At 41.8% G+C, this 19,667-nt stretch overlaps 1 protein-coding gene across 3 annotated transcripts in view; it reads left to right on the top strand.

Annotated features, from left to right (window-relative positions):
- Positions 1-19,667, top strand: part of mcc (MCC regulator of WNT signaling pathway) — a 153,169-nt gene that overhangs the window by 73,683 nt on the left and 59,819 nt on the right. For all 3 annotated transcript variants that reach the window (XM_048619123.1, XM_020529509.2, XM_048619137.1), the window contains 3 exons: positions 8,612-8,754; positions 13,587-13,750; positions 15,058-15,264. In XM_048619123.1, coding sequence (XP_048475080.1) covers positions 8,612-8,754; positions 13,587-13,750; positions 15,058-15,264 — 514 coding nt within the window. The remainder of the gene's footprint in view (positions 1-8,611; positions 8,755-13,586; positions 13,751-15,057; positions 15,265-19,667) is intronic.

The raw sequence follows: 19,667 nt of genomic DNA, 5'->3' as shown, positions 1-19,667 counted from the left end.
CTAGGCCCGAAACGTCAGCTTTCCTGCTTCTCTGATGCTGCTTGGCCTGCTGTGTTCATCCAGCTCTACACCTTGTTATCCACAGTTCTGTGTTTACTCTACTTGCTTCCCCAATTGAATACTGACGCAGCTTTGTTAATGACTGCTAATTTTCTGCCCTTAACCTGCTTTCTTATCATGAACCATACTTATCATAAAGGATTATCATGAATCTCCCACATTTTTGAGTTTGGTAAATAAGAACATAAGAACAAGGAGCAGGAGTAGGCCGTCCGGCCCTTCGAGCCTGCTCCGCCATTCAATAAGATCATGGCTGATCTTTTCGTGGACTCAGATCCACTTACCCGCGAATTTTTCATGTAGAATGCATAAAGTCAGAGGTCTAGTGTAGAAAAAAACCCTTCATCCCATCAAGTCTACATTGGTCAAAAACAATCACCTATTCTAATCCCGTTTTCTGACGCTTGGCCCGTAGCTTTGTATGCCTTGACATTGCAAGTGTACATCTAAATCCTACATCATCCTCAAATGTTATGAGGGTTTCTCCCTCTGCCACCCTTTATAGGCAGTAATTGTAGATTACCGCCACCTTCTGGCTGAAAACAAACGTCTTTCCTCTCATTCTGTCTAAACCTTTTTGCCCTTTATCTTAAAATCTATGCCCCCAGGTCATTGAACTCCCCACCAGGGGAAAAGGTCTCTTCCTGTCTACCATGTCTATGCCCCTTTTTATAATTTTATACATCTCAATCATGTCTCTATTCTCTCCTCCCTCCCTCCCTCCTCCCCCTACGTCCCATGGATGATCCAGGTGGGATGGCGTTCGGTGAGTGCAGGTAGGCAGTGTTGGAGATTGGTCAGTGCGGTTGGAGGGGCGGATAGGTGGAAGAGAAATGGACAGGTCAAGGAGGCGGGGATGAGAGGGAGGGTTGGCCATTGGGATGAGGCTTGATTCCCTTCCTGATCAAAAATCTATCTCAACCTTGAATACACTTAACATCGCACCTCTACAGCCAAATGCCATAAAGAAATCAATAGGTTCACTACACACTGAGAAGAAATTCTCCACATTGAGACTTTACTAGCTTCATATTGTGAAATTCTCCAGCTCAGGTAACATCCTCATAAAGCTCCCTGCACACTCTCCGGTGCAATCATACCGTTCCTATAATGTGGATTCCAGAACTGCACACAATATTGCTGATGTTGCCTAACCAATATTTTATACATTTCCAGCATCACCACCCTCCCCTTAAACTCCATGCCTTGGCTAATAAAGGCACGAATCCCATATGTCTTCTGAACCACTTTATCTGCCTGTCTTGTTACCTTAAGGGATTGGTGGACATGCTTACCAAAGTCCCTTTGTTCCTTAGTGCTTCCCAGGATCCTCCTGTTTACCATGTATTCCCTTGCTGTGTCTGTCCTGACCAAGCACTTTTCTCGCTTCTCTGAATTGAATTTCATAATGCATTTGAATTGAAGCACATCACTTCATGGGGTTTTCTACAGTCATGGTCTGCCAAGTGATTTGAGTTGTTGAAGAAATTTGTCAGGCTAGGATTTCTTCCTAATTAATGTTGATTGATTCATAGTTATTATTTTGTTGGTAGTTGAATATTCTTGGAGAGTTGCATAAGTTAATTTGTCGTTACTTCTGTCTTACTGCTCGCTTCCTGTTATGTTGTTTTATAATCTATTGGTATCTCCAAATGGCGAATAATTAACACTTACAAAATAGTTGTTAGTACTTGACAAGCTCTTTTCCTAGTTGCATCAGTTCGAAGCAAATATCAGTTACTCTGTCAGATCATAAGACACAGGTGCAGAACTAGGCCATCAAGTCTGCTCTGCCATTCAGTGAGACCTTGGGTGATCTATAATCCTCAACTCCAATTTCCTGGCATTCCCATATACCTTGATTCCCTTCCTGATCAAAAATCTATCTCAACCTTGAGTATACTTAACATCGCACCTCTACAGCCAAATGCTAAAAAGAAATCAATAGGTTCACTACACTCTGAGAAGAAATTCTCCCTTCTCACTATCCCAACCACGTGACCCCTTACTGTGACATTAGTCCCCAGTCCTGGACACTGTCGAAACTGGGAACTATCAATGCATCTATCCTGTCAAGCTCTCTTAAAAATCATTTTCTTCTAAACTGTATCGAATAGAAACCCCAAATTACTCAAACATCCCTCATAAGATGAACCCTCCATACCCTGGATCATCCATGGGGCGGCACGGTGGCTCAGTGGTTAGCAGTGTTGCCTCAAAACGCAAGGGACCTGGGTTCGATTCCACCCTTGGCTGACTGTCGGTGTGGAGTTTGCACATTCTCCCCATGTGTGCGTGGGTTTTTTATCAGTTCTCTGGTTTCCTCCCACAGTCCAAAGATGTGCAGGTTAGGTGGATTGGCTATGCTAAATTGCCCAAATTGTCCAGGGTGGGGGCTGGGTCTGGGTGGGATGCTCTTCAGAGTTGGTGTGGACTCGATGGGCTGAATGGCCTGCTTCCACACTGTAGGGATTCTATGAACCTAGTGATCCTTTCTAAACTGCCTCTAATGTCAGTATATTTTTCCTCAGATATGGGGACCAAAACTGTTCACAGTATTTCCGGTGTGGTCTTTGGACAGTGTTAGCAAAACTTCACTATATTTATACTCCATTCCCTTTGAAATAAAGACCAACTTTCCATAGGGTTTTCCTGTTGCTAACTTGCATTTTAGCTTTTTGTGATTCACACATAAGCGCTTGCAAATTGTTCTGTGATGCAGCTTTCTGCTGTCTTTCTTCTTTTAAATAATATTCATCTCTCTTATTTCTGCAAAAGTGCAAAATTTCATATTTTCCCACATTTGTATTCCATATGCCAATTTTTAACCCACGCACTTAACCTGCCTGTATCCCTCTGCAGACTCTAGGTGTCATCTTCACCACTTGCCTTCCCACCTATTTTTGTGTTATCTGCAAACTTGTCTACAGTACATTCACTTCCCTAACCCAAGTTTTTAACATATGCTTTAAACAGTTGTGGCTCCCACACTGATCCCTGTGTTACTCCACTATTTACCAGTTACCATCTCCTTATTCCAGTTCTGTCTTCTGTTGGTTAGCCAATCCTCTATCCAATGTCATGTGGTACTTCCAGCATTATGGGCTGTTAAGTAGCCTAATGAGTGCTACTTTATTAAATTCTTTCTGGAAATACACATATATCTACTGTTTCCCCTTTATCTATCCTGCTTGTTACCTTCTTAAAGATTGCTAACAAACTTGTTGGGCATGATTTCACTTTCATGAAGCTGTTCTGGTTCTGCCCCAATATGTATTTGTAAATGCTGTGCTATCACATCCTTTATATAGATTTTAACGTTTTCCCACTGACCAATGCTGAGCTAAGTGACCTGGAGCTGTCTGTTTTTTGTCTCCCTTTTTAATCAAAGTTGTTACATTGGCAATTTTCCAATCCCTGGCACTATTAATCTAAGGATTCTTAGATGATTCCTACCAGTGCATCCACTATCTATGGAGCTACTTCCTTTACAGGTTTGGAGCCCTTTATGTGTAAACCTTGGCGCAAACTGCTTTTCCGATAAAAGGATTGTTTCTGTTTTCAGATGCACTTATCATGAGTAGCTTTGATCAACGCTTTGTGCATTGAAAAAGTCTGTATGTTGAGAAGCTTGGGACTACAGTATGACCAGTTATTAAAGGTTTCTTCCATTATTATTATGTGTTTAGAAACTTTAGAAGTGACTCAGGAATTGACAGAGGATTTAATAATTCAGTCACATAATTAATATGCCAGTAACATTCAGGTCTTTCCTTTTGTTTTCAAAGGGCCTGAACTGTACAGGTCTGTTTGGGTCTGTTGAGACACTTCGGGGGAAAATACTTCTGTTTTAGGTCTGTTTGGGCTAAGCAAAGTTTTTTTTTCCAAAGGGCCCAAACTCAACTTGTCGACAAATCTGTTTGGGTTCACTTTCAAAAAGACTTCTGATTTTTAGTCTTTCAGGTTTCTGACATGCAAATAAAGGATTCTTGATTTGTTATATCCTAGTTTGTATCCCAAGAGACCTACGGGGTTTAAAAGTCTTTGGCCTGTTTAGCTTCCTGAGTACTTTTTCTCTTCTGATATTTATTGTATTTATTACTGCCCCTCTCTTGCCCCTTAATTGTTTAGTATCTTTGGAATAATATTATTGTCTTCTACCATGAATTTTGATGCAAAGAATTTATTCAACTTCTTTTCTATTTCCTAGTTTCCCATTATTATTTCTCTAAGGGGTCTCTGTTTTTACATTTTGAAAGAAGCTCTTGCTGCCCATCTTGATATTACTTGCAAATTTACCCTCAAACTTTATTTTCTCCCCATGTGTTTTTTGTTAATCCTGTGCTGGTTTTTAAAACTTTCCCAATCCTCTGGCTTAGCGCTAGTCCTTGCCACATTGTAGTTTTTATTCATGTTGATGCTATCCATAACTTCCCTGATTAACCATGGTTGACTAATCTGCTTCCTAGAATACTCCTTTCTCATATTTTGTTTTCTGCCTTTTTAACCTTCAGACGTTATCTGATTGACACTAGCTATTTGAGTTAGAATTCCTATTGCTCATGTAGATACAGCACGTAAAGAGACTAATCATTTTGAAAATTTTGTTGCATGTTCATCCTCCGTTTGAAGTTTTTTGCATCTTTTAGGGTTTTCATCTTTTCTGTGACTACACTCTTAGTATTGACATACACAGGTTTTTAAAGTAACAATCAATTTTTTAATGTACAAATTTCCCCGTGGCCTGTAAATGATGAAACTAAGGATCCAAATAGACATGAAATCTACTCTAACTCTGAGAAAAATAGCCTCGTTCTCTAAGTTCATGCACTGCTTGAGAACATTTTTTACTTCGTCAAGTCCAAATTTATTCTTCCAGCAACTTCCCATTCATTTTCTTTTTCCATATAGTTATACAAACCTCTTGGTGTACTGTAGTTTTATGTGCTACTTCTTACGGAATTGAATGGATTTGATTTTTTGTTTATTCCTTATAATATGTGGACAATGAGCTTGTTGCTGTAGGTAGAACGTAAATAACATAGGGGGAAGATTATGGGAGGAACTGATTTCAGGAAGAGGGCATGACCGGGTGCTCCAGTTTCCTCCCACAGTCCAAAGCTGTGCAGGCTAGGTGGATTGGCCATGCTAAACTGCCTGTAGTGTTCAGGGATGTGTAGTTTAGGTGGGTCAGGGTGGGATTATCCGAGGGTTGGTGTGGACTTGTTGGGCCGAAGGGCCTGTTTCCACACTGTAGGGATTTTATGAAATCTATGATAAATATTTTAGTTTGAAAGAAACAAATGAGGAATGGACCAAAATATTAATGTTGATGAGTAGAACTGTATAAAAATAAATGGAAAGCAGGCTAGAAAGAAACTAAATGATATCAAGGAAAGAGCTGAATGTTGTAAGAGAGATAGTGCAGATGCATGAACTGTAAAGCACAGCAGGAAAGAAAATGAAATTTACTGGTGTTTCTTGGCTTGCTGGAGATAGATTAGGCACAGTAAGAGGAATTTAAAGATGTTGACATCTAAAGGGAGAGAAGGAAATGAAGAAAATGGAATCTCTTGAAATACAAAATTTGGCGAAATTTTAACTAGCAGAAGCATGTGATGTAGGCAACTAGATTTGAAATTGCTGCAGTACGATGTACAAGCACATGATCTAACAAGTGTGACCCAATAACGAACAGTAAGAACACTGTTTTCTGACTAGACAGCAAAAGCAACTTCAGGTATGGAAACTGCAGTCAGTCAGTCAGTACAGTATGAGGCCGTGTTGGGAAAAAGTAACAGCTGGGATGGCAAGGAAATGGGGTTGAGTGATGGTGCTTTGGGGAAACGAAGGGTGAGAAGAGTGATAGCTAGATCTGCAGTTTAGTGGTATTGATCTACATCCTATTATATTACTCACTATTAAGTTCTACAGGATACGTAACTTGTAAAAGTTTGAGAGATTGATTTGTTCAATAAAAACATCAAATGCAATTAGGAGATAGTAAGAACTGCTGATGCTGGAGTCAGAGATAACACTCTATGGAGCTGGAAGAACACAGAAGGCCAGGCAGCATCAGAGGAGCAGGAAAGCTGATGTTTCAGGTCGGGACCCTTCTTCAGAAATGGGGGAGGGGGAAGGAGCTCTGAAATAAATAGAAAGAGGAAGGGTGGGGCTGGGGAAGGTAGGTGGGATGGCGATAGGTGAGTGCAGGTAGGCAGTGGTGGGGATTGGTCGGTGAGGTGGGAGGAGCAGATAAGTGGGAGAGAAGATGGACAGGTTGTGTCAGGTCAAGAAGACGGGGATAAGCGGGAGGGTTGGTCATGGGATGAGACCGAGGGTGGTGGATTTTGAAATTGGTAAAGTCCACATTGAGACTGTTAGGTTGTAGGATCCCAAGGCAGAATAAGAGGCGCTGCTCCTCCAGTTTCTGGGTGGTGTCATTGTGACACTGGAGGAGGCCCAGGATGGACATGTTGTCCATGGAGTTGGAGGGGATGTTGAAATGATTCGTGACTGGAAGATGTTGTTGTTTGTTGTGAATAGAGCACAGGTGCTGTACAAAGTGGTCTCTGAGCCTCTGCTTGGTCTCATCAATATAAAGGAGGTCACATCGGGAGCAGTGGATGCTCATTGGCAGATGTGCAGATGAACCTCTGTCTGATGTGAAAGGTTTTTTGGTGGTTCTTTGGATGGATGTGTAGGGGCAGGTGTAGCACTTCCTGCGGTTGCAGGGAAAGGTGCCGGGGGTGGTGGGGCTAGTGGGGAGTGTGGAGCGGACGAGGGAGTCGTGGAGAGAGCGGTCCCTACGGAAGGCAGATAGTGTGGGGAGGGAAATGTATCCTTTGTAGTGGGGCCAGATTGCAGGTAGTGGAAGTGGTGGAGAATGATATGTTGAATCTGGAGGTTAATGGGGTGATATGTGAGGACAAGGGGAATTTTGCTTTGTTTTTGTTGCGAAGGAGAGGATGAGAAGGCAGAGGTGTGGGAAACGCAAACAATGTGGTCAAGAGCATTTTTGACCACTGAAGGGGGGGAAGTTGCAGTCCTTGAAATAAAAGGACATTTGGGATGTTCGGAAGTGGAATGTCCCAACTTGGGAGCGGTCGTGGAGGAATTGGGAGTAGGGGATCAAATCCTTGCAGGAAGGTGGGTGAGACGGAGGTGTAATCTAGGTAGCTGTGGGAGTCAGTGGGCTTGAAATAGATATCAGTTTCGTGGTGGTCACCAGAGATGGAGACAGAGGTCCAGGAAGGAAAGAGAGGTATAAGAGATAGTCCAGGTGAACTTGAGGTTGGGTGAAAGGTGTTCATAAAGTAGGAATTCTGTTTGCTGCCATTCCATTAAAACTAAATTGCATGTGAGCCAGCTGGATGGCCAAAATTACTTTATGAACTAATTTGCACATGGACAAGTGGGACACTGAAAATATGTCCAGCTATGCTTTTTACAGTGTTGATAATGTGACTATCAACTCAAAAGCACTGAGATGAGTATTGTAATCCCACTGTGTATATAATGGATTTATGTAAATGCTTCCAGGAGTAACCAAAGTCAATTTAACCCCAAGGGTAGGGGAAACATCTAGAAACAATAGTTCGGGACAAAATCTGCAGTTACTTGGGTAATACGGTTTAATTAAGGAAAACTGGTATGGATTTGTTTGGGGGTTGGGGGGAAACATGTTTCACTAACTTTCTTGGAAATTTGTGGGCTAACAGGGTAGATAAGAGTAGTGACGTTGCTGTTGTTTGTTAAAAGGGCTTTCATATAGAGCTGCAGACCAGACTTATGAAAGAGAAGGAGAATAGCAACTGGCTACTGATCTGACTGAATAAAAACAAGCAAAGTAGTGAGGAACAGTGTTTTTCAGACTGGTGTAATGTTTATAGTTGGACCTCCCAGTGAACAGTACTAGAATTCTTGTCTTACACAGTGTATATTAATAATCTGGACTTGGAGGTATTCCTTCCTCAGTTTTCTGTTTGAAGGCAGGCCTGAACCACACTGCTGTGATCTCCTCCATGTATAGGGCAAGGAAACAGATCCTGAATCCACCACCCAGCTGAAATGGGGATGAAACCCTGTGCTGCTGACACCAATCTAATCTCTGCTGAAGATTGTTCAGTCAAGTGAGCTAAATAACTACTGAAGGGATGAATGGCCTCCTGTGCAGTTAGCATTTGTGGTTCTATGATTACCTGGGGACAATTATGCAAGCGGGAAGGATGGAATACATAAGCTCTAAAATTGAACCAATGAGCGAGAATTTGGTGGAACTTCAACCTTGGATGTTTGTTTTGGAAAGCTTTGCGTGTTTTTATTAATTTGTAAAGTTCCCAAAATGCATATGGTTAAGTGCATAATTTTTTTCTTTTATAGTGACTGAAATGTATATTTAGAGTTATTGTGTTTTCTCTTCAGAAGCACGATGTTTTTCACTTGATCTTGTAAGTAAGAAGTATTTGAAGTTCTGACAAGTCAGCTGAACAGCCTCAAATACAACTATCTCCATATTTATGCAGTACTAAAGGGTCTGTTTCTTCCACAGAGAAGATGATGAGGGTTCAGAGCTGCGTTCAGAACTTAGCCACAGCCAACAGGAGGCAAATGATGATGCTCGAAGTATAGATCAGGATCAAACCTCTGCGTCTGTGCCTGAGAACCAGTCAATGATGGTCTCTGCAGATATAGGTACAGTATTGACCGTACCTTAAAGTGCTTTATTCCAGAGGTTCCCAAATTTCACTCATTGTGCACACTTTTAGATTTAACAGCAATTAATTATCCCGCCTGCGTATAGATTTAATATTTTGATCCCTTTCATGCCAAAGAATTGTACAAAATGCACAATTTCCAACATGCATAAACAGCAAATTGCTTTAATAACATTATTCTATTAATGTGACAGATGAGATTGTTTGATAATGAATGCGTAAAGTCAGGAATAAAAGATTGCTTGAGTGGCAAGTTATCTTTAGAGTCGTGAATTGCTCTATAAATTGTACATTGAAATATAACAACAGATTTTAGTGTACTCCACATTGGGCAAACAAAACTTCATATATCCTAACCATCACCAACACCTAATGTTTACACCTGTGCAACATTGCCACCATTCTGTTGAAAATCTGAAAGACTCAATAATTCTGATGCACTCCTATCTTCCACAGCAACCTGTAATATATTTTGCAATGTTGCATTTGCCCATCACTGACACACGTTGTCCTCTGTCAAAACAATCTTAAATTTTGAATTACTCATTCTTATCAAATTCCTTGATGGCCTCACTACATCTATTTTTGCAAGTTTCTAAGTCATGCATAACTTTTCATTGTGTCCTTCTGTGCTCTGAGTCTTTATTTTTAAATTCCTCTTTACTTCAGCAGTGTAGATCCTTTGGTGGCATAAGCTTCCTCATGAAAGTGAAAATCCACTGGAAATCTCACAAACAAATGAGTAAAAAAAAGTTAAGTCCACCATTATGCAATTTCTCCTGTAGACTTCCTCCCTGGAGTACTCTTACCACTGTTGCATTTAGCATAAGAAAAATGAGCTCTAAATGGCTATATTTTAAAATTAAGCCAAAGCAAACTACTGAAATGCTGTGTGTTTTGATTTGGATAAATGGTATTGCATCATGGTAAAACAAACAAGGGCAGGACTTATACAGTTCATGGTACGACCCTAGATAGTGTTGTTGAACAGAGAGACCTAAGAGTTCAGATACATAGTTATTTGAAAATTTTGTCATAGGTAGATGGGGGTAGTTAAGAGCGTGTTTAGCACACTTGGTTTCATTGCTCAGACCATTGAGTATAGAAGTTGTGAGGATGTTTGTGAGTCCACTTTTGGAGTACTGTGTACAGTTCTGGTCACCCTGCTTTATGAAGGATGTTATTAAATTGGAGAGGGTTCAGAAAAGATTTACCAGAATGTTGCCAGGACTGGAGGGTTTGGGTTATAGGGAGAGGCTGTGTAGGCTGGGACATTTTAGCTGGAGTAGAGGAGGTTGAAGGGTGACCTTACAGAGGTTTATAAAATTGTGAGGGGTATAGATAAGGTGAATAGCAAAGGTCTTTTCCCCGAGGGGGCATATTTTTGAGGTGAGAGGAAAAATATTTAAAAGGGACCTGATGGGCAACTTTTTCACAGGCTGTTTCGTATGTGGAATGAGCTGCCAGACAAAGTGGTAGATACAGGTACATTTACAATGTTTAAAAGATATTTGAATAGGTACATGACTAGGAAAGGTTTTGGACAGATCTGGACCAAACACATACAAATGGGACTGGTTTGGTTTGGGAAACTTGGTTGGCATTGACTATTTGGACTGAAGCATCTGTTTCTGTGCTGTATGACTCTGACTTTGCTGTGAATACTTGAAATCTGCAATAAAAACACAACTGTTCCAAACCCCCTCAGGTCAGACTGTGTCTGTTCTGATGAAAGGACATTGACCTAAAATATTAACTTTCTTTGAATACTGCCTGATTTGAGTGTTTTCATGATTTCCTGTTTGTATGTCATTTTTTCATTCTGTTGTATGGTCCATTGGAACATTCAGACATAAGCACAGATGCAAGGTAGAGTGGAAAGCACAAGAGATAAATGACAAAAATAATGGTGCAAGGCAAAAGAAAACTAATTGGAAAATAACAGTAAGGATGCCTGCTAATGAGGTGTAAAAGGGAAAGAGCAGAATCACCAGTATTTGCCGCCTTAAAAACAAATTGACAATGGCAATATTGTTAAAATCATTGACTGTCAGTATTGTTTGCTCCTGTTACCACAAACTTATTATTTTGAGTGAAAGTTCAATGCTGTTTCCAAAGAGCGAGGGACACTGCAACATGAGGAATTGGAATTGTGGATCTCTGCCACACCATACAGCTTGCAGTTCCAAATCAGTCAGAATTAATCGTGGTCTAGAGGCAGCACAAACTATGTTATCAGTTTCCATCCTTCATTTACGTTCACATGGTCCTTTTCTCCCTGCCTTTACTTCTCTGACTCCATTTCAGGAAATAGGCTATTTGGGTTCAGGTAAGCCATTCAAGAGGGCATTCGATGATTACTTGGATAGAAATAGTGTACAAGGGTGTGGAAGAAAAAAAAACACAAGCACTGTGGAGATTAGCACCAGGTAATTCTGCTTGTTTGAAGAGCTGGTGTATTAGCCTCCTTCTGTGGCCATATCAGTTCTGTCAATCTATTGCCTTTATATCCATTATAACTCAAATGATTTCCACACTTACGTATCCTCTTTGTCTCAGTTTCTCTGTCTCATATCAGCTACCATATTGGTTCTGCTGACAGGTCAGCTATACCATAACTGACAAGAATCTTGACTGCACCCCACTTCCTGCTTTTCTGTTCTTAGTTTATTCCCTACTTTCCACCACACCATTCCCAGACCAATGAAAGGGTTCTTGTCTACTGGAGTTTAACTACCACTGTACATGTTGAAGAAATCATTCTCTGCCATTTCCATTACCTCCAGCATGATGCAAGCACCAAATCTTCATTTCCTTCAAGTTCATTGATGCATGTATATCAGAAAATACAATGTGTCCATTTTTTTTAACTCTGTAAAATCCAGGTGAAGTAATTGGAAGTTTCCTGTTTGATTCAACTCTTGTACAATGTGAATTAAAATTAAGGTCATGCAACCTTTTTGATCTTAAAACACCTGATGTTTAGACTATTTGGCGTAGGAGCAGAAATAGCTCATTTAGCGCATTGAGCCTGCTCTGCCATTCAGTGAGATCATGGCTGACCTGATATTCCTCAACTTAATTCTCTGACTCATTGAAAATCGGCTTCAGCCATGAATGTACTTAAGGACCTAGCCTCGACAGCCCTCTGCGATTAAAGAAATACCGATTCACTACCCTCGGAAGAAATTACTCCTTGACTCTGTCTTAAATGTGCAGTTCCTTATTCGGAGATTATGCCATCTAGTCCTAGACCCTTGTACAAGAGGAAACAATCTTTCTCATTTGCCCTGGCAAGTACCCTAAGAACCATGCATGTTTCAAGAAGGTTGCCTCTCATTCTTCTTAATTCCAGTGAGTGCAGGCCAACCTACTCAACCTTTTCTCAATGAGGCAGTCACTCCATACCTGATATCAGACTAGTGAATCTTTGCTGGATTGCCTCCAATGTCAGTATATCTTTCATTAAATAGGAGCACAAAACTGTTCACATTATTCTAGCTGTGGTCTGACTGTGCCTTATGTAGTTTTAGCAAAACCAACCACTTTTCTATTCCATTCCCTTTGAAATAAAGGCCAGCATTCCATTTGCCTTCCCTTTTGCCTGCTGAACTTGGATGCTAGGTTTTTGTAACTGATGGACAAGGACTCCAAAATCTTCTGTTCTGCTGCATTCTCCATTTAAATAATATTCACCTCCTCTATTCTTCCTAGAAAAATGCACACATTATCCTATCTGCCAGGTTTTTACCTACTCACTTAGTCTGTCTATATCCCCCTACAGATTCTGTGCCATCCTCACCACTTGGCTTGCTACATTTTTTTTGCGCCATCAATCACAAACCTGGCTATGATATATTCACCTTCGTCCTCGAAGTCATTAATATATATTGTAAATAATTGTGGCTCAGCACTGATCCTTGTGTCACTCCACTAGTTGCAAGTTGCCATCCTGAAAGTGCTCTCTTATCTCAACTCTATCTTCTATTGATCAGCTAGTCCTCTATCCATACCGATATGCTATCTCCAATATCATGGTCTCTTATTTCATTACGTAGCCCAATATGTGGTACCTTATCAAATGCCTTTTGAAAACTCAAATACATTGCATCCCCTGCTGCCCTATCCTGTTTACCACCACAAAGAATTCTAATAATTCCTGAAATAATGCTGACTTTGCTCGATCCTATTATATATTTCCAAATATTCTGCTGTTGCATCTTTTATAATAGGTCTTTAGCTGCAGAAATTTCCATAACATTTTTTCTGTAGTGACGGTAATTGCATTTGTTTTCTTGTTTCCCTTGATTTATTTGGTAATTTTGGAAAGCTATTAGTATATTCTACACTGAAGACTAGTAAGCAAACTATTTATTCAATTCCTCTGACTATACAACAGTAAAACACCAAGGTGCAACAGATATAACATCTAGTTCACACTCAATCACATCTCTCCTGGTTGAATAACTTGGTGTCCTATTCTCTCTAGAAGTGTATATCCTTGTCTGATCCAAATCTGAACCTGAAATTACAATCATGAGCTAAACTTGGAAAATTGGATGCTAACAGCACACCAGCTGTTGAGTGCATAAAATTCCACCTGCCGTGGTATGATTTGAACCCAGGTTGCCAGAACGTTACCTGGGTCTTTGGATTACTTGTCTAGTGATAATACCACAAGACCATTGCCTCCTTTCTTCTTATTTCATGTTCAAATTCTAGTCACAGCTTCAAAAATACCAACAGAATTTCATGCAAACTATCAGCAGTAATCATGAACTGAACATTTATACTTTTTTTTGGTGCTAGATAACTGTAGTGACCTCAACTCGGAGCTCCAGAGGGTATTGACTGGGCTGGAGAATGTAGTCTGTGGAAGGAAGAAGAGCAGTTGCAGTCTTTCAGTGGCAGAAGTGGACAGACACATTGAACAACTAACCACTGCCAGTGAACACTGTGACCTAGCTATAAAGGTAATCATTTATGTGATTCGACGATATTTTGGCCATGAATTTAATTTTGCCTGCTTTCATGCTGCCACCATAACTTTTCCATTGAACATTAGCTGAGCAAAACCAGCTTCGAGCAAATATTGAGCTTTGTCTTATTCACCATTAATTGCCTTACTCTTTAGGCAGACAGAAGAGATTGTTTATTATATCACACCTCAGAGCAAAAATTAATGATAGCTGAAATTATTTATGTTCAACTATTCCACTGACTAAATGGAACAAATTAAAAGCAGTTTAACTTGTGAGAAGGAGGAACAATATGGATTGATTAGCAAGAAAAAGACTACTAACAACAACCAGCCAAGTAAAATGACAAAATTTAACGATGTTAATCTGGCAATTTGATCTCCCTTTGATGTCTTGCATGTGCAGAACAAGCCATTCCTACCTGGGCATGGAAAATAAGAGCAATTTTTGAAATGTTTGCTTTACTTCAGATACCTGTAACTTGTAGACCGCATCAGGCATTGAGATAGCTCCTCATGTTGATCACACATGGTCTTAGTGTTCTTGGTACACAATATCTTAAAAACCTTCTTGCCTCCGTTGTACCGTACATAATTATTTGAGCATGTAAACTTTGCTAGTGTGTATCCCTGTGATGGTTCTGTAATTATGCCAAAGATCTGTCTTCTGGATCTGCAGCAAATATTCCATTCTCTGTCAGTGCTATGAAAACCAAATTGATTGGTCATTCAGTCCCATTGTTTTTGTTGTATTAGCCAATCTCGTAAAGTCAGTGACTCAAATTTCTGTGTGTAATGAGTTTATTCTGCTGCAAGATTTTTGAGAACTTCGTGAAAAATGTAATAAAGTGCTGAGTTTTTTAATAGCATGTTTTCAGAGGTTAGCTGAGAGTTTTGGGCTAGACTGCATTCACCGTATAAATTTTTCCGTCTGTTCGTAGATTAACGTTGGAATTCCCAGTCTGCTTGCGGCAGCATCTTTCTTTCTGAACTAGGCAGTAGGTTTCACACCCCACTCCAGAGCCTGAGCATGTAACCTTAACTGACATTTGTGCCTTAATAAGGTACCAGTGAATTGCCAGAAATGTTATCTTTCAGATTTGAGATGAACTGATCTGCAGGTGGATTTGAAAGGTCTATTGAAGGAGAAGCAGGGATTTCCCCAGTCAACTTTCATCCTGATCCCCCAAATAAATTTGATTTTTATGTAGTTACTCGAAAAAAAAATTGGTAACATTAAAACAACTGTGCTATAATAATGAAGTACATTTCATTTGTACTTGTATTTAACATTATTAACAGACTGTCGAGGAGATTGAGGGTGTACTGGGACGTGACTTCTATCCAACCCTTTCTGAAGAGAGATCTCGATGGGAGAAGGAGTTAGCTGCACTTCGGGAAGAAAACGAAAGCCTCACGGCAATGCTGTGTAGCAAAGAGGATGACCTGAACAGGACAAAGGCAACTATGAATGCTATTCGTGAAGAAAGAGATCGGTTGCGTAGGAGGGCAAGTATATCTGCTCTAACAAATTTTACAATAGGGTGAACAAGTAATATATAAACTTTCATATAACGTGAAACATTTATGAGCCCTTCCAAAAGTTCCAACCCAACCCCAACAAACACAAACTGCACTACATACAAAAGACCAGCACAAACATTCCAAATCTTCTGTTCATCTAAATGCTTAACCTCGTGTTGCCCATTGTTATCACAGTACTTTCTCATTTATACCAGTGCATTCCAATCCCTTTTTTTTTCAGTAATGATAAATAAATAGTATTTCTGTTCACTTCTTTATACCTGGATTTTCTTGCTGATCTATTTTTCTTTTTCTCAACTCTTCTAAGTTTTTGATGATTCAGATGAATATCAAATATATTGGGAATTAATTAGTAATTTACACACCTGGCACAGTGAGCAGGGCTCCCATTTTCCCAAATGTCCTTTTCATTGATATCAATTGTTAAGAAAATCAGATTGAGTTGAAAACCAGCAGTCATCATGATGCAAAGGTTTATTGCCCTCTGTTCGCATGTCGTATGTAGGCCAGACCAGATAGACGTTTCTTGCTGGGTTGATTTAATCTCAAAGTCCTTTTTTTTTTGGAAGCCTATATCTGAGTTTATTTCCTGTTCTTTAAATTTTTTTGGGGGGGTGGAAATGTTGTGCATAATGCTCTTGCATGTGTGATTATTTCAGATAGGTTGTAATTTAATGGCTGAAATTTAAGCGCTTTTAAATTTTCTTCTTACTGTTCCTTGTAAATTATTCTATCTCTCTGTCTTTCTATGGTTTATTATGTACATTCTGGATATTGTAGTCTCATCAATGAGTAGGGTAACAACTACGTGGATGTATGTGGATCATTGGACTCTTATTTGGTTGCATTGCATTTCATACTCAAATGACTGTCCTAGTTCCTGGTGCCTTGTCCCACCTCTATGAAAAAAGTACCGTTCATTTACAGGTTTGCTTTTGAAAATGCCAGATATGTGAACCTTTCTTTTGCAGCACTGCTGCAGTGACTCATTTAAATAATGCAACACTGGCAGTGCATTGTCTCTTCCTTCATGGGAAGTGAGCATCATCATTGACTGCCTGTTTGCATATCCCTTCCTGGAGAAGATAGTGGTGAGCTGTAGTCTTGAACTGCTACAGTCTGTGTGGCTACAGTGCTGTGTTAGGGTTATGAAAGTACCAAGCAGCTTCATGCTTAGGAACTTGAAAATATAAACTTCATATTTCCTCTGCACACCTTAACCACCACTGGGATGTGGTAAACTAACAATAAGACTTTTGTATCAGAGATAGTAGGAACTGCAGATGCTGGAAAATCTGAGACAACAAAGTGCAGAGCTGGATGAACACATTACTGCTTCTATGATGCTGCTTGGCCTGCTGTGTTCATCCAGCTCTGCACCTTGTTGTCTCTAACAAGACCTTTGTGAAGCATGACCCTGAGAATTATTTGCCAATCTCACCTAGATATTTTCATTACTTTCCTCCCCATGTTAACTGACACAGCTAGCAGTTCTCTCACTTCAGGCAACATCTTGCTATGTCTGATGTCATTACCTCTCTTGAATAAACAAACACCTGACCCAATTATCCTTGCCCTTAAATGTGTTGTTGCTTCCAGCATCCATTGTCATCTTTCTTGCAATTCCAAGTTTAATGCCCTCCAGTCAGATTTCTGGATTCCATTATCGAAATTGCACTCATCAAGGTCACGGGTATCATCCTATGCAAAGTTGACAAAAAGTCCATTTGTAGCCTTTCGTATGACTGACCACACCAAATCAACATCGCTGTGCAATTGTTGGCTGTGTAGCATTGCACTTTTATTCTAATTTATTTGTTGCTGGATAGATTTTTCGATGGCTCCTCTTCCCACTTCTTCACTACTTCACTTCTCTTGACTCAACCTCTGATAGCTGAGGTATTAGGTTGCTTGTCTGGCATCCAATACTAGATGAACAGGGGTTTCCTCTGATTAAACATTGGGAAGATTGAAGCCATTGCTTCAAGCTCAGTTATATGGCTACTTATATTGCACCTTTTCCTCGCATGTCTGAGACTGAAACAGACTTAACAAACTGAAACATTTGACTCCGAGTTGAGCTCGTGACCATGTATCTGTGCCTTGTTTAAAACCCTCTGTTTTCATCTTTGTGATATCACACAACTTTGCCCTGCCACAAATCCTCATCTATGTCACCTCTCGACTTAAGAAATTCAGTGTACTCTTGGCTGTCTTCTCATGCACTACCCTCTTAAATTCATCCAAAGCTCTGCCATCTCTAGACTTGTTCATGCCAACTCAAGCTTACCCATCATCCCTCTGCTCACTGACATATGCTGGCTCCAAATTGGAGCTCTGTTGGGCGACTGTGGGGGAGGAGCAGAGGGGTGAGCGACAATAATGGAGCTTGCAGTTAAAAGCATGAGGAGTGGAGCCCAGATCGAGTTCAGCTGAAGCAGCAATGGGAGAGGAGCAGGTGGAACCTTCACCGAATCTGGAGCCACAGGTCCTATAGTGATGTCATGGTTCATTAAGGGAAAGAGACCTACCATCACCACTGCCGATGCAATTCCGCCCACCGCCGACGCCGACGTCGCTCTGCCTATCGCCTCCACAGCCAGCAGCTCCAGAGGAGACAGCAGCACCCAGCCCTGCCGAGTCTTCACCATCCCCCCAGACTTTCCCCTTACTGAGGACGAACGGTCAGTCCTCAGTAAAGGGCTCACCTTTGTCCCCTTCCACCCATACATCAATGAATACCAGTCACGTTTGGACATTGAGCAGTTTTTCCTCCACCTCCGTGCTTACGTCTTCAACCGTGAACCTAACCCTCCCTCTACTGACCCCTCTCCCGCCTCCAACACACTCCTTCCTCCTGGACACCACCCCAAGGCCTCCTACCCTCCCTCGACCTCTTCATCTCCAACTGCCGTCGAGACATCAATCGCCTCAACCTCTCCACCCCTCTCACCCACTCCAACCTCTTCCCCCACAGAACGTGCAGCCCTCCGCTCCAATCCCAACCTCACCATAAAACCCACGGACAAGGGAGGCACTGTTGTAGTATGGCGCACTGACCTCTACTTCATCGAGGCCAGGTGCCAACTCTCTGACACCACCTCCTACCGCCCCCTTGATCATGACCCCACCCCTGACCACCAAACCATCATCTCCCAAACCATCCACAACCTCATCACCTCAGGTGACCTCCAACCTCATCGTTCCCCAACCCCGCACCGCCCGCTTCTATCTCCTTGCCAAAATCCACAAACCTGACTGCCCTGGTCGACCCATTGTCTCCACCTGCTCCTGCCCCACCGAACTTATCTCCACCTATCTGCACTCCATTTTCTCCCCCTTAGTCCAGGAACTCCCTCCCTACATCCGTGACACCACCCACGCCCTCCAGAACTTCCAATTTCCTGGTCCCCAACACCTCATCTTTACCATGGATGTCCAGTCCCTATACACCTGCATTCCCCATACAGATGGCCTAAAGGCCCTCTGCTTCTACCTGTCCCACAGGCCCGACCAGTCCCCCTCCACTGACACCCTCATCAGCTTAGCTGAACTCGTCCTCACCCTCAACGACTTCTCTTTCAATTCCTCCCACTTCCTACAGACAAAGGGGGTGGCCATGGGTACCCGCATGGGCCCAAGCTATGCCTGCCTCTTTGTAGGTTACGTGGAACAATCCCTGTTCCGTACCTGCACTGGCCCATACCCCACCTCTTCCTCCGTTACATTGATGACTGTATCGGCACCGCCTCGTGCTCCCATGCGGAGCTTGAACAGTTCCACTTCACCAACACCTTCCACCCTAACCTTAAGTTCACCTGGACCATCTCTAATACCGCTCTCCCCTTCCTGGACCTCTCTGTCTCCATCTCTGGCAACCACCTAGAAACTGATATCCATTTCAAGCCCACCGACTCCCACAGCTACCTAGAATTCACCACCTCCCACCCACCTTCCTGCAAAAATGCCAAACCCTATTCCCAATTCCTTCGCCTCCGCCGCATCTGCTCCCAGGATGAGGCATTCCACTCCCGTACATCTCAGATGCCCTTGTTTTTCAAGGACCACAACCCCCCCCGCCCGTGGTCGAGAACGCCCTCGATTGCGTTTCCCGCAACTCATCCCTCACACCCCCTCCCCGCAATAACAACCAAAGCAGAATCCCTCGTCCTCACGTACCACCCCACCAACCTCCGGATCCAACGCATCATCCTCCGACACTTCTGCCATCTGCAATCCGACCCCACCACCAAAGACATTTTTCCTTCCCCACCCTTATCTGCTTTCCGGAGGGACCACTCTCTCAGTGACTCCCTTGTTCGCTGCACACTCCCCTCCAGCCCCACCATACCCGGCACTTTTTTCCT

Source organism: Rhincodon typus, chromosome 3 (genome assembly GCF_021869965.1).
Source record: "Rhincodon typus isolate 14 chromosome 3, sRhiTyp1.1, whole genome shotgun sequence".
NCBI classification, from domain to species: Eukaryota; Metazoa; Chordata; class Chondrichthyes; order Orectolobiformes; family Rhincodontidae; genus Rhincodon; species Rhincodon typus.
The sequence above is the reverse complement of the archived record's forward strand: the minus strand, read 5'-3'. Positions and strand labels throughout refer to the sequence as shown.